The 14,921-nt window shown below is 55.2% G+C and overlaps 1 protein-coding gene across 1 annotated transcript; it reads left to right on the plus strand.

The window, feature by feature from the left end:
• Positions 1-4,601: 4,601 nt before the first annotated feature.
• Positions 4,602-12,520, plus strand: LOC306957570 (putative RNA-binding protein 23; the record flags this gene model as incomplete). Its single annotated transcript, XM_079551057.1, has 6 exons — positions 4,602-4,654; positions 5,978-6,028; positions 7,646-7,774; positions 9,522-9,575; positions 10,652-10,769; positions 12,368-12,520. Coding segments are annotated over 6 exons (558 nt in total), but the record flags the coding sequence as incomplete, so codon positions are not given.
• Between the last annotated feature and the right edge of the window lie 2,401 nt (positions 12,521-14,921).

A 14,921-nucleotide genomic window follows, 5' to 3' on the forward strand; every position in this document is an offset into this window, starting at 1 on the left:
GGGTTCCTATGGGGTGGGGGGGGTCCCTATGGGGCTGGGTCCCTATGGGGCGCTGTGGGGTTCTGTGGGTCCCAATGGGGCCGAGGGCCGTTTTGGGGCCATTGGAGGTGATTTGGGGGTCTGAGGGATTTTGGGGTGAATCTGTGGGGTTTTGGGGTCAATGGGGCCATTTTGGGTCATTTTGGGTCATTTGGGGCCATTTTGGGTCATTTTGGGTCATTTGGGGCCATTTTGGGTCATTTTGGGTCATTTTGGGCCATTTGGGGCCATTTTGGGTCATTTGGGGCCATTTTGGGTCATTTTGGGTCATTTGGGGCCATTTTGGGCCATTTTGGGTCATTTTGGGTCATTTGGGGCCATTTTGGGCCATTTTGGGTCATTTGGGGCCATTTTGGGTCATTTTCTGTCATTTTGGTGCCATTTTGGGTCGTTTTGTTTCATTTTCTGTCATTTTCTGTCATTTTGTGGCTATTTTGGCTCATTTTGGGTCATTTTGTGTCATTTTGGGTCATTTGGGGCCATTTTGGGTCATTTTGGGTCATTTTGGGTCATTTGGGGCCATTTTGGGCCATTTTGGGTCATTTTGGGCCATTTTGGGCCATTTTGGGCCATTTTGGGTCATTTGGGCCATTTTGGGTCATTTTGGGCCATTTTGGGCCATTTTGGGCCATTTTGGGTCATTTGGGGCCACTTTGGGTCATTTCTGTCATTTTGGTGCCATTTTGGGTCGTTTTTGTTTCATTTTCTGTCATTTTCTGTCATTTTGTGGCCATTTTGGCTCATTTTGGGTCATTTTGTGTCATTTTGGGTCATTTGGGGCCATTTTGTGTCATTTTGGGCCATTTTGGGCCATTTTGTGTCATTTTGGGTCATTTGGGGCCATTTTGTGTCATTTTGTGGCCATTTTGGGCCATTTTGGGTCATTTGGGGCCATTTTGGGTCATTTTCTGTCATTTTGGTGCCATTTTGGGTCGTTTTGTTTCATTTTCTGTCATTTTCCGTCATTTTGTGGCCATTTTGGGTCGTTTTGTTTCATTTTCTGTCATTTTCTGTCATTTTGTGGCTATTTTGGGTCATTTGTGTCATTTTGGGTCATTTGGGGCCATTTTGGGTCATTTTGGGTCGTTTGGGGCCATTTTGGGCCATTTTGGGTCATTTTGGGCCATTTTGGGTCATTTGGGGCCATTTTGGGTCATTTTGGGTCATTTTGGGTCATTTGGGGCCATTTTTGGGTCGTTTTCTGTCATTTTTGTGTTATTTTGGGTCATTTTGTTTCATTTTGAGTCATTTTGGGTCATTTTGGTGCCATTTTGGGCCATTTTGGTGCCATTTCTGTCATTTTCTGTCATTTTGGTGCCATTTTGGGCCATTTTGGGTCATTTTGGGTCATTTGGGGCCATTTTGGGTCATTTGGGGTCATTTTGGGTCATTTGGGGCCATTTTGGGCCATTTTGGGTCATTTTGGGCCATTTTGGGCCATTTTGGGCCATTTTGGGTCATTTGGGGCCACTTTGGGTCATTTTCTGTCATTTTGGTGCCATTTTGGGTCGTTTTGTTTCATTTTCTGTCATTTTCTGTCATTTTGTGGCCATTTTGGCTCATTTTGGGTCATTTTGTGTCATTTTGGGTCATTTGGGGCCATTTTGTGTCATTTTGGGCCATTTTGGGCCATTTTGTGTCATTTTGGGTCATTTGGGGCCATTTTGTGTCATTTTGTGGCCATTTTGGGCCATTTTGGGTCATTTGGGGCCATTTTGGGTCATTTTCTGTCATTTTGGTGCCATTTTGGGTCGTTTTGTTTCATTTTCTGTCATTTTCCGTCATTTTGTGGCCATTTTGGGTCGTTTTGTTTCATTTTCTGTCATTTTCTGTCATTTTGTGGCTATTTTGGCTCATTTTGGGTCATTTTGTGTCATTTTGGGTCATTTGGGGCCATTTTGGGTCATTTTGGGTCGTTTGGGGCCATTTTGGGCCATTTTGGGTCATTTTGGGCCATTTTGGGTCATTTGGGGCCATTTTGGGTCATTTTGGGTCATTTTGGGTCATTTGGGGCCATTTTGGTCGTTTTCTGTCATTTTTGTGTTATTTTGGGTCATTTTGTTTCATTTTGAGTCATTTTGGGTCATTTTGGTGCCATTTTGGGCCATTTTGGTGCCATTTTCTGTCATTTTCTGTCATTTTGGTGCCATTTTGGGCCATTTGGGGCCATTTTGGGTCATTTGGGGCCATTTTGGGTCATTTTGGGCCATTTTGGGTCATTTGGGCCATTTTGGGTCATTTTCTGTCATTTTTGTGCCATTTTGTGCCGTTTTGTTTCATTTTCTGTCATTCTCTGACATTTTGTGGCCATTTTGGGTCATTTGGGGCCATTTTGGGTCATTTTATGTTATTTTGGTGCCATTTTCTGTCATTTTCTGTCATTTTGGTGCCATTTTGTGTCATTTTGGGCCATTTTGGGCCATTTTGGGTCATTTTGGGTCATTTGGGGCCATTTTGGGTCATTTTCTGTCATTTTTGTGCCATTTTGGGTCGTTTTGTTTCATTTTCTGTCATTTTCTGTCATTTTGTGGCCATTTTGGGTCATTTTGGGTCATTTTGGGTCATTTTGGGCCATTTTGGGTCATTTTGTGTCATTTGGGGCCATTTTGGGTCATTTGGGGTCATTTGGGGCCATTTGGGTCATTTTGGGTTATTTTCTGTCATTTTGGTGCCATTTTGGGTCGTTTTGTTTCATTTTCTGTCATTCTCTGACATTTTGTGGCCATTTTGGGTCATTTGGGGCCATTTTGGGTCATTTTATGTTATTTGGTGCCATTTTCTGTCATTTTCTGTCATTTTGGTGCCATTTTGTGTCATTTTGGGCCATTTTGGGTCATTTTGGGTCATTTTGGGTCATTTGGGGCCATTTTGGGTCATTTTCTGTCATTTTTGTGCCATTTTGGGTCGTTTTGTTTCATTTTCTGTCATTTTCTGTCATTTTGTGGCCATTTTGGGTCATTTTGGGTCATTTTGGGTCATTTGGGGCCATTTGTGTCATTTTGGGTCATTTTGGGTCATTTTCTGTCATTTGGGGCCATTTTGGGTCATTTTGTGTCATTTGGGGCCATTTTGGGTCATTTGGGGTCATTTGGGGCCATTTTGGGTCATTTTGGGTCATTTTCTGTCATTTTGGTGCCATTTTGGGTCGTTTTGTTTCATTTTCTGTCATTTTCTGTCATTTTGTGGCTATTTTGGCTCATTTTGGGTCATTTTGTGTCATTTTGGGTCATTTGGGGCCATTTTGGGTCATTTTGGGCCATTTGGTGTCATTTGGTGTCATTTTGTGGCCATTTTGTGGCCATTTTGGGCCATTTTGGGCCATTTTGGGTCATTTTGTGTCATTTTGGGGTCATTTTGTGTCATTTGGTTCATTTTGTGTCATTTTGGGCCATTTTGGGCCATTTTGGGCCATTTTGGGTCATTTTGGGTCATTTTGGGCCATTTTGGGTCATTTTGGTTCATTTGGGGCCATTTTGGGTCATTTTGGGTCATTTTGAGCCATTTTGAGCCATTTTGGGTCATTGTGGGTCACTTTGGGGTCATTTGGGGCCATTTTGTTGCTATTTGGGGTCTTTTGGGGGCCCTTTTTGGGCCATTTTGTGTCATTTTGTGTCATTTTGTGTCATCTTGGGGCCATTTTCTGTCATTTTGGGTCACTTTTGGGTCATTTTGGGTCATTTTGTGTCGTTTTGGGGCCATTTGGGGTCATTTGGGGCCATTTTGTGTCATTTTAGATCATTTTGGGTTCATTTCTGTCATTTTGGGTCATTTTGTGTCATTTTGGGGCCATTTTGAGCCATTTTGTGTCACTTTGGGTCATTTTGTGTCATTTTGTATCATTTTGGGCCATTTTGTTTCATTCTGTGCCATTCTGTGCCATTTTGGGTCACTTTGGGGTTCATTTTTTGTCATTTTGGTCATCTGGGGCCATTTTGGGTCATTTTGGGTCATTTTGAGCCATTTTGTGTCATTTTGTGGCCATTTTGTGTCATTTTCTGTCATTTTGAGCCATTTTGTGTCATTTTGTGTCATTTTGTGGCCATTTTGGGCCATTTTGTGTCATTTTCTGTCATTTTCTGTCATTTTGGCCATTTTGGGTCATTTTGTGTCATTTTGGGGCCATTTTGAGCCATTTTGTGTCACTTTGGGGTCATTTTGGGGCCATTTGGGGCCGTTTTGGGGTCATTTTGGGTCATTTTGGGGCCATTTTGAGCCATTTGGGTCACTTTGGGTCATTTGGGGCCATTTTGTGCCATTTTTGGGTCATTTTGGGACCATTTTGGGTCATTTTGGTGCCATTTTGGGGTCATTTTGTGCCATTTTGGGTCATTTTGGGGTCATTCTGTGGTTTTGGTTCCCCGCAGGCGCAGCCCGGCCCTCGAAGCCTCCGACGGAAGCTGCACCCCCTCAGGTGCCGTTTTGGGGCCAAAAAAGGCCGTTTTGGGGTTTTAGGACCCTTTTGGGGCCCTTTTGGGGTTTTGGGGTGGAAAGGGGGGGGGGGATTGGGTCTGACCTTTGACGCTTGACCTCTGACCTTTGACCCTTGACCTCTGACCCCGCAGCAGCCGGCGGCCGAGGAGCAGAGCAAGGAGGGCAGGAAGGAGAGCGGCGGCAGGTGGGAAATGGGGCGAAATGGGGGAAAAATGGGGGATTTTGGGGGGAAAATGGGGGAATTTGGGAAAAATGGGTGGAAAATGGGGGAAAAATTGGGGGAAAAAATGGGGAAAAAGGGGGAAAATGGGGAGAAATGAGGGGAAAATGGGGGAAAATGGGGAAAAATGGGGAAAATGGGGGAAATGGGGGGAAAATGGGGAAAATGGGGAAAATGGGGGGAAAATGGGGAAAAATGGGGGAAAATGGGGGGAAAAAATGGGGAAAAATGGGAAAATGGGGAAAATGGGGGAAATGGGGAAAAATGGGGGAAAAATGAGGGAAAAATGGGGGAAAAAGAGGGGAAAAATGGGGAAAAATAGGGGGAAGTGGGGAAAATGGGGGAAAAATGAGGGAAAATGGGGAGAAATGGGGATAAAATGGGGAAAACGGGAAAAAAATGGGGGAAAATGGGGAAAAATGGGGGAAAATGGGGGAGAAATGGGGAAATGGGGAAAATGGTGGAAAATCGGGAAAATGGGGAAAATGGGGGGAAAATGGGTGGAAATGAGGGAAAATGGGGGAAAATGGGGGAAAATGGGGGAAGTGGGGAAAATGGGGGAAAAATGAGGGAAAATGGGGGAAAACGGGGGGAAAAAATGGGGAAAAATGGGGAAAATGGGGGAAATGGGGAAAAATGGGGGAAAAATGAGGGAAAAATGGGGAAAAAGAGGGGAAAAATGGGGAAAAATGGGGAAAAATAGGGGGAAGTGGGGAAAATGGGGGAAAAATGAGGGAAAATGGGGAGAAATGGGGAATGGAGAAAATGGTGGAAAATCGGGAAAATGGGGAAAATGGGGGGAAAATGGGTGGAATGGGGGAAAATGGGGAAAAATTGGGGGAAAATGGGGGAAAAATGGGGGAAAATGGGGGAAAAAAGTCAGATTTGTGGGATTTTGGGTCAGATTTGGGGATTTGGGGTCAGATTTTGGGATTTGGGGTCAGATTTGGGGATTTGGGGTCAGATTTGGGGATTTGGGGTCAGATTTGGGGGATTTGGGGTCAGATTTTGGGATTTGGGGTCAGATTTGGGGATTTGGGGTCAGATTTGGGGATTTGGGGTCAGATTTGGGGATTTGGGGTCAGATTTGGAGGATTTGGGGTCAGATTTGGGGGATTTGGGGTCAGATTTGTGGGATTTGGGGTCAGATTTTGTGATTTTTGGGTCAGATCTGTGGGATTTGGGGGCAAAGTCGCGGGGTTTTGGGGCGAATCAATGGGATTTTGGGGTTCTGGGGTTCCTGATGGGGTTTGGGGCCGATTTTGGGCTGAAATCCCCCCCTTTCAGCAGCAGCCGCCGGAAGCGAAGCCGCAGCCGCAGCCGGGAGCACAGACACAGGTGGGGCGGCCCCAAAATCCCCTTTCTGACCCCAAAATCCCCCTTTTGACCCAAAATCCCCATTTCTGACCCCAAAATCCCCCCTTTTGACCCAACCCCCCCCCTTTTGACCCTAAATCCCCGTTTCTGATCCCAAAATCATTATTTCTCACCCCAAAATCCCCCCTTCTGACCCCAAAATCCCCATTTCTGACCCCAAAATCCCCACTTTTGACCCCAAAATCCTCCTTTCTGACCCACAATCCTCTTTTCTGACCCTAAATTCTCATTTCTGGTCCCAAATCCCATTTTCTGACCCCAATATCCCCCTTTCTGACCCCAAAGTCCCCCTTTCTGACCCCAAAATCCCCATTTCTGACCCAAAATCCCCCTTTCTGATCCCACAATTGTCTTTTCTGATCCTAAATCCTCATTTCTGGTCCAAATCCCGATTTCTGACCCAAAATCCTCGTTTCTGACCCCAAAATCCCCCTTCTGACACCAAAATCCTCATTTCTGACCCCATATTTCCCATTTTTGACCCCATAACCCAACTTTTGACCCCAAAATCCCCACTTCTGACCCCATTTCTGACCCTTAACCCCATCCTGACCCCATTTCTGACCCCAAACCCCATTTCTGACCCCATACCCCCATCCTGTCCCCATTTCTGACCCCATATCCCCCATTTCTGACCCCAAACCCCATCCTGACCCCATTTCTGACCCCAAACCCCCATTTCTGACCCCATTTCTGACCCCATATCCCCCATCCTGACCCCATTTCTGACCCTTAATCCCCATCCTTTCCCATTTCTGACCCCATATCCCCCATTTCTGACCCCAAACCCCCATCCTGACCCCATTTCTGACCCCATATCCCCCATTTGTGACCCCAAACCCCCATTTCTGACCCCATACCCCCATCCTGACCCCATTTCTGACCCCACATCCTCCATCCTGTCCCATTTCTGACCCCAAACCCCCATCCTGACCCCATTTCTGACCCCAAACCCCCATTTCGACCCCATTTCTGACCCCAAACCCCCATCCTGACCCCATTTCTGACCCCACATCCTCCATCCTGTCCCCATTTCTGACCCCAAACCCCCATCCTGACCCCATTTCTGACCCCAAACCCCCATTTCGACCCCATTTCTGACCCCACATCCTCCATCCTGTCCCCATTTCTGACCCCAAACCCCCATCCTGACCCCATTTCTGACCCCAAACCCCCATTTCGACCCCATTTCTGACCCCAAACCCCCATCCTGACCCCATTTCTGACCCCAAACCCCCATTTCTGACCCCAAACTCCCATCCTGTCCCCATTTCTGACCCCAAACCCCATCCTGACCCCATTTCTGACCCCAAACCCCCATTTCTGACCCCAAACTCCATCCTGTCCCCATTTCTGACCCCAAACCCTCATCCTGACCCCATTCTGACCCCAAACCCCCATTTCTGACCCCACATCCTCCATCCTGTCCCCATTTCTGACCCCAAACCCCCATCCTGACCCCATTTCTGACCCCAAGCCCCCATTTCTGACCCCATATCTCCCATCCTGTCCCCATTTCTGACCCCAAACCCCCATCCTGACCCCATTTCTGACCCCATATCCCCCCCATTTCCGCAGCCGCAGCAGGGAGCGCCGCCGTCGATCCCGCAGCCGCCATCGCAGCCGCCACCGCAGCCGGGAACGGCGCCGATCCCGCAGCCGCGACCGACGGCGCGACGACAGGAGGTCACCGGGGGGGCCTGGGGGGTCCTATGGGGTCCTATGGGGTCTTATGGGGGTCCTATGGGGTCCTGAGGGGTCCTTATGGGGTCCTACGGGGTCCTGGGGGGTGCTGTGGGGTCCTATGAGGTGCTGTGCGGTCCTATGGGGTGCTGTGGGGTCCTATGGGGTCTTATGGGGTCCTGGGGGGTCTTGGGGAGGTCTTATAGAGGTCCTATGGGGTCTTACAGGGGTCCTGTGGGGTCCTTATGGGGTCCTATGGGGTCTTGTGGGGTCTCATAGGGGTTCTATGGGGTCCTATGGGGTCCTGGGGGGTCCTATTGGGTCCTTATGGGCTCTTATGGGGTCCTATGGGGTCCTTATGGGCTCTTATGGGGTCCTGTGGGGTCCTATGGGGTCTTATGGGGGTTCTATGGAGTCCTTATGGGGTCTTATGGGGTCCTGGGGGGTCCTATGGGGTCTTATAGGGGTCCTATGGGATCCTCATGGGGTCCTGGAGGGTCCTATGGGGTCTTGTGGGGTCCTATAGGGGTCCTGTGGGGTCTTATGGGGTCCTGGGGGGTCCTATGGGGTCCTTATGCGGCCCTTATGGGGTCCTGGGCGGTCCTATGGGGTCTTATGGGGGTCCTGTGGGGTCTTTATGGGGTCCTATGGGGTCCTGGGGGGTCTTATGGGGGTCCTTATGGGGTCCTTATGGGGTCCTGGGGGGTCTTATAGGGATCCTATGGGGTCCTTATGGGGTCCTGGGGGGTCCTATGGGGTCTTATGGGGGTCCTATGGGGTCCTGGGGGGTCTTATGGGGTCCTGGGGGGTCTTATGGGGGTCCTGTGGGGTCTTATGGGGTCCTATGGGGTCTTATGGGGGTCCTATGGGGTTCTTATGGGGTCTTATAGGGGTCCTATGGGGTCCTTATGGGGTCTTATGGGGTCCTGGGGGGTCCTATGGGGTCCTATGGGGTCCTTATGGGGTCTTATGGGGTCCTGGGGGGTCTTATGGGGTCCTGGGGGGTCCTATGGGGTCCTATGGGGTTCTTATGCGGCCCTTATGGGGTCCTGGGGGGTCCTATGGGGTCTTATGAGGGTCCTATGGGGTCCTTATGGGGTCTTATGGGGTCCTGGGGGGTCCTATGGGGGTCCTGTGGGGTCTTATGGGGTCCTATGGGGTCTTATGGGGGTCCTATGGGGTTCTTATGGGGTCTTATGGGGGTCCTATGGGGTCCTTATGGGGTCTTATGGGGTCCTGGGGGGTCCTATGGGGTCCTATGGGGTCCTATGGGGTCCTGTGGGGTTGTATGGGGTCCTATGGGGTCCTTATGCGGCCCTTATGGGGTCCTGGGCGGTCCTATGGGGTCTTATGGGGGTCCTGTGGGGTCTTATGGGGGTCCTATGGGGTCCTTATGGGGTCTTATGGGGTCTTATAGTGGTTCTATGGGGTCCTTATGGAGTGCTGTGGGGTCTTATAGGGGTCCTGTGGGGTCGTATGGGGTCTTGTGGGGTCTTATAGGGGTCCTATGGGGTTTTATAGGGGTCCTATGGGGTCCTGGGGGGTCCTATAGGGGTCCTGTGGGGTCTTTATGGGGTCCTATGGGGTCCTATGGGGTCCTGGGGGGTCCTGGGGGGTCTTACGGGGGCCGTATGGGATCCTATGGGGCGATAGGGGGCGCTGTGCAGGGCTGTGGGGTCTTCCGGGGGTCCTATGGGGCGCTGTTGGGGGCGGGGGGCTCTGTGGGGTCTGTGGGGCCGCCCCACTGATTTGGGGTTTTTCTGTGGGGCAGGCGGCGCTTCGGGCACAGCAAAAGTCCGCTGTACAGAGAGAAGAGTCCCGTCAGGTGGGGGCGCTGTGGGGCTGGGGGGGAGATGGGGCAGCTATGGGGGGATATGGGGCAGCTATGGGGGATATGGGGGGGCTATGGGTCAGCTGGGGGGGGATATGGGGCTCGGGGGGGATAGGGGGTGATATGGGGGGATATGGGGCGCTATGGGGCAACTATGGGGGGATATGGGGGGCTGGGGGGGGATATGGGGCAGCTATGGGGGGATATGGGGGGCTGGGGGGGGATATGGGGAGTGGGGGGGGCTATGGGGTGATATGGGGCTGGGGGGGGATATGGGGCAGCTATGGGGTGATATGGGGGGATATGGGGTGATATGGGGGAATATGGGGGGGATATGGGGTGCTATGGGGGGCTATGGGGGGATATGGAGCGATATGGGGGGATATGGGGCAACTATGGGGGGATATGGGGGGCTATGGGGGGGTGGGGGGGAATATGGGGCGCTATGGGGGGATATGGGGGGATATGGGGAAGCTATGGGGCGATATGGGGGGATATGGGGTGCTATGGGGCAGCTATGGGGTCACTTGTGGGTCAGTTCCGGGGCACTTGTGGGGCAGTTATGGGGTCACTTATGGATCGCTTATGGGGTCACTGATGAGGTCACTTATGGGGCAGCTGTGGGATCAGTTCCAGGGCACTTGTGGGGCAGCTGTGGGTCACTTGTGGGGCGCTGATGGCCACTTGTGGGGCACTTGTGGGGCCACTTGTGGGGCGCTGATGGCCACTTATGGGGCAGCTATGGGGTCATTTATGGGGTCACTGATGAGGTCACTTATGGGGCAGCTGTGGGATCAGTTCCAGGGCACTTGTGGGGCAGCTGTGGGGTCACTTATGGGGCACCTATGGGGTCACTTACGGGGCAGCTGTGGGGCCACTTGTGGGGTCAGTTCCGGGTCACTTGTGGGGCAGCTGTGGGATCAGTTCCAAGGCACTTATGGGGCAGCTGTGGGGCCACTTGTGGGGTCAGTTCCGGGTCACTTGTGGGGCAGCTGTGGGATCAGTTCCAAGGCACTTATGGGGCACTTGTGAGGCCACTTGTGGGGCGCTGATGGTCACTTGTGGGGCAGGGAGGCGGTGGGGGCGCTGAGCCCCGAGGAGCGCGACGCCCGCACCGTGTTCTGCATGCAGCTGGCCGCCAGGATCCGGCCCAGGGACCTCGAGGATTTCTTCTCCGCCGTCGGGAAGGTCAGGGGTCAAAGGTCACGCAGGGGGGGGTCAAAGGTCACGTGGGGGGCAAAGGTCACAGAGGGGTCACAAAGGGGTTGTGGGGTCTCGTGGCGGGATTTGGGGTCGGGGGTGGGGTCAGTGAGGGTTCAGAGGTCACAGAGGGTCAGAGGTCATGGTGGGGTCAGATGTCATGGGGCTCAAGAGGTCACGGAGGGCCAGAGGTCATGGTGGGGTCAGAGGTCACAGGGGTCAGAGGTCACGGCATGATCACAAGGAGTCAGAGGTCTTTGGGGGTGAGGGGTCACGGAGCGGTTGTGGGTCACTGAGGTCCTGTTGCTGTGGGTCGCTATGGGGCAGAGGACGCTGCTGTGGGGCAGAGGGCCTCTTTATGGGGCGGGCGGCCTTTCTATGGGGCAGGGGGTCTTTCTATGGGGCAGGGGGCCTTTCTATGGGTCAGAGAGTCTTTGTATGGGGCAGAGGGTCTCTGTATGGGGCAGAGGGCCTTTCTATGGGGCAGAGGGCCTTTCTATGGGGCAGGGGGCCTTTCTATGGGGCCGAGTGTCTCTCTATGGGGCAGGTGATCTTTCTATGGGGCAGGTGGCCTTTCTATGGGGCAGAGGGCCTTTCTGTGGGGCAGGGGGCCTTTCTATGGGGCAGAGGGTCTCTCTATGGGGCAGGGGGCTTTTCTATGGGGCCGAGTGTCTCAGTGTGGGGCAAGTGGCCTTTCTATGGGGCAGGGGGTCTTTCTATGGGGCAGAGAGTCTTTCTGTGGGGCAGGGGGCCTTTCTATGGGGCAGGTGGCCTTTCTATGGGGCAGGCTGTCTCTGTATGGGGCAGAGGGCCTTTCTATGGGGCAAGGGGCCTTTCTATGGGGCTGAGAGTCTCAGTGTGGGGCAGAGGGTCTCTCTATGGGTCAGGGGCCTTTCTATGGGGCTGAGGGTCTCAGTGTGGGGCAGGCGGCCTTTCTATGGGGCAGGCGGCCTTCCTATGGGGCCGAGTGTCTCTCTATGGGGCAGGCGGCCTTTCTATGGGGCAGGGGGCCTTTCTATGGGGCCGAGTGTTTCAGTGTGGGGCAGAGGGCCTTTGTATGGGGCAGAGGGCCTTTCTATGGGGCAGAGGGCCTTTCTATGGGGCAGGCGGCCTTCCTGTGGGGCTGAGTGTCTCTCTATGGGGCAGGCGGCCTTTCTATGGGGCAGGGGACCTTTCTATGGGGCCGAGTGTTTCAGTGTGGGGCAGAGGGCCTTTGTATGGGGCAGAGGGCCTTTCTATGGGGCAGGTGGCCTTTCTATGGGGCAGAGGGCCTTTCTATGGGGCAGGTGGCCTTTCTATGGGGCAGGTGGCCTTTCTATGGGGCAGAGGGCCTTTCTATGGGGCAGGTGGCCTTTCTATGGGGCAGGTGGCCTTTCTATGGGGCAGAGGGCCTTTCTATGGGGCAGAGGGCCTTTCTATGGGGCAGGTGGCCTTTCTATGGGGCAGGTGGCCTTTCTATGGGGCAGAGGGCCTTTCTATGGGGCAGAGGGCCTTTCTATGGGGCAGGTGGCCTTTCTATGGGGCAGGTGGCCTTCCTGTGGGGCAGGGGGCGTGGCAGTGGGGCAGGGCGCTGCGTTGCCCCCCAGGTGCGGGACGTGCGCATCATCTCGGACCGCAACTCGCGGCGCTCCAAGGGCATCGCCTACGTCGAGTTCTGCGAGATGCACGCCGTGCCGCTGGCCATCGGCCTGAGCGGGCAGCGCCTGCTGGGCGTCCCCATCATCGTCCAGGCCTCGCAGGTGGGGGCGCTATGGGGCGCTGTGGGGCGCTATGGGGCGCTGGGGGGGGATATAGGGGGGATATGGGGGGGATATGGGGTCATATGGGGGGATATGGGGCTCTATGGGGGGATATGGGGTGCCATCGGCCTGAGCGGGCAGCGCCTGCTGGGTGTCCCCATCATCGTCCAGGCCTCACAGGTGGGGGCGCTATGGGGCGCTGTGGGGCGCTATGGGGCGCTATGGGGCAGTGGGGGGCGCTATGGGGCACTGGGGGGCGCTGGGGGGGGATATGGGGGGATATGGGGTCATATGGGGGGATATGGGGTGCCATAGGGCTGAGTGCGCAGCGCCTGCTGGGCGTCCCCAGCATCATCCAGGCCTCGCAGGTGGGGGGCGCTATGGGGCGCTATGGGGCAGTGGGGGGCGCTATGGGGCACTGGGGGGCGCTGGGGGGGGATATGGGGCTCTATGGGGCGCCATAGAGCTGAGTGCGCAGCGCCTGCTGGGCGTCCCCAGCATCGTCCAGGCCTCACAGGTGGGGGGCGCTATGTGGCGCTGTGGGGCGCTATGGGGTGCGGGGGGGGATATAGGGGGGATATGGGGTCATATGGGGGGATATGGGGTGCCATAGGGCTGAGTGCGCAGCGCCTGCTGGGCGTCCCCAGCATCGTCCAGGCCTCACAGGTGGGGGCGCTATGGGGCGCTGTGGGGTGCTATGGGGTGCGGGGGGGGATATGGGGGGATATGGGGTCATATGGGGGGATATGGGGCTCTATGGGGGGATATGGGATGCCATCAGCCTGAGCGGGCAGCGCCTGCTGGGCGTCCCCATCATCGTCCAGGCCTCGCAGGTGGGGGGCGCTATGGGGCGCTATGGGGCGCTGGGGGGCACTATGGGGTGCGGGGGGGGATATGGGGGGATATGGGGTCATATGGGGCTCTATGGGGTGCCATAGGGCTCAGTAGGCAGCGCCTGCTGGGCGTCCCCATCATCGTCCAGGCCTCGCAGGTGGGGGGCGCTATGGGGTGCGGGGGGGGATATAGGGGGGATATGGGGTCATATGGGGGGATATGGGGTGCCATAGGGCTGAGTGCGCAGCGCCTGCTGGGCGTCCCCAGCATCGTCCAGGCCTCGCAGGTGGGGGGCGCTATGGGGCGCTATGGGGCAGTGGGGGGCGCTATGGGGCACTGGGGGGCGCTGGGGGGGGATATGGGGCTCTATGGGGCGCCATAGAGCTGAGTGCGCAGCGCCTGCTGGGCGTCCCCAGCATCGTCCAGGCCTCACAGGTGGGGAGCGCTATGGGGCGCTGTGGGGCGCTATGGGGCGCTGGGGGGGATATGGGGGGATATGGGGTCATATGGGGGGATATGGGGCTCTATGGGGTGCCATAGGGCTGAGTGCGCAGCGCCTGCTGGGCGTCCCCATCATCGTCCAGGCCTCGCAGGTGGGGGCACTATGGGGTGCTATGGGGCGCTATGGGGCGCTGGGGGGGGATATGGGGGGATATGGGGTCATATGGGGGGATATGGGGTGCCATAGGGCTGAGTGCGCAGCGCCTGCTGGGCGTCCCCAGCATCGTCCAGGCCTCACAGGTGGGGGCGCTATGGGGCGCTATGGGGCACTGGGGGGGGATATGGGGTCATATGGGGTGGATATGGGGGGATATGGGGCAGTATGGGGGGATATGGGGGATATGGGGGGATATGGGGTCATATGGGGGGATATGGGGCACGATGGGGTCATATGGGGCACTATGGGGGGCTATGGGGCACTAGGGGGCGCTGTGGGACACTGTGGGGGGATAGGGGCGCTATGGGGGGATATGGGGCGCTATGGGGGGATATGGGGCACTATGGGGCGCCATAGGGTTGAGTGCGCAGCGCCTGCTGGGGGTCCCCATCATCGTCCAGGCCTCGCAGGTGGGGGGCGCTATGGGGCGCTGTGGGGCGCTGTGGGGCGCTATGGGGCGCTGGGGGGGGATATGGGGGGGATATGGGGTCATATGGGGGGATATGGGGCGCCATAGGGCTGAGTGCGCAGCGCCTGCTGGGCGTCCCCAGCATCGTCCAGGCCTCGCAGGTGGGGGGCGCTATGGGGTGCTATGGGGCGCTATGGGGCGCTATGGGGCACTGGGGGGCGCTATGGGGCACTGGGGGGCGCTGGGGGGGGATATGGGGCTCTATGGGGCGCCATAGGGCTGAGTGCGCAGCGCCTGCTGGGCGTCCCCAGCATCGTCCAGGCCTCGCAGGTAGGGGCGCTATGGGGCGCTATGGGGCACTGGGGGGGGATATGGGGTCATATGGGGTGGATATGGGGGGATATGGGGCAGTATGGGGGGATATGGGGGGATATGGGGGGATATGGGGTCATATGGGGGGATATGGGGCACGATGGGGTCATATGGGGCACTATGGGGGG

This window comes from Tetrao urogallus (assembly GCF_951394365.1).
Source record: "Tetrao urogallus genome assembly, contig: scaffold_280, whole genome shotgun sequence".
NCBI classification, from domain to species: Eukaryota; Metazoa; Chordata; class Aves; order Galliformes; family Phasianidae; genus Tetrao; species Tetrao urogallus.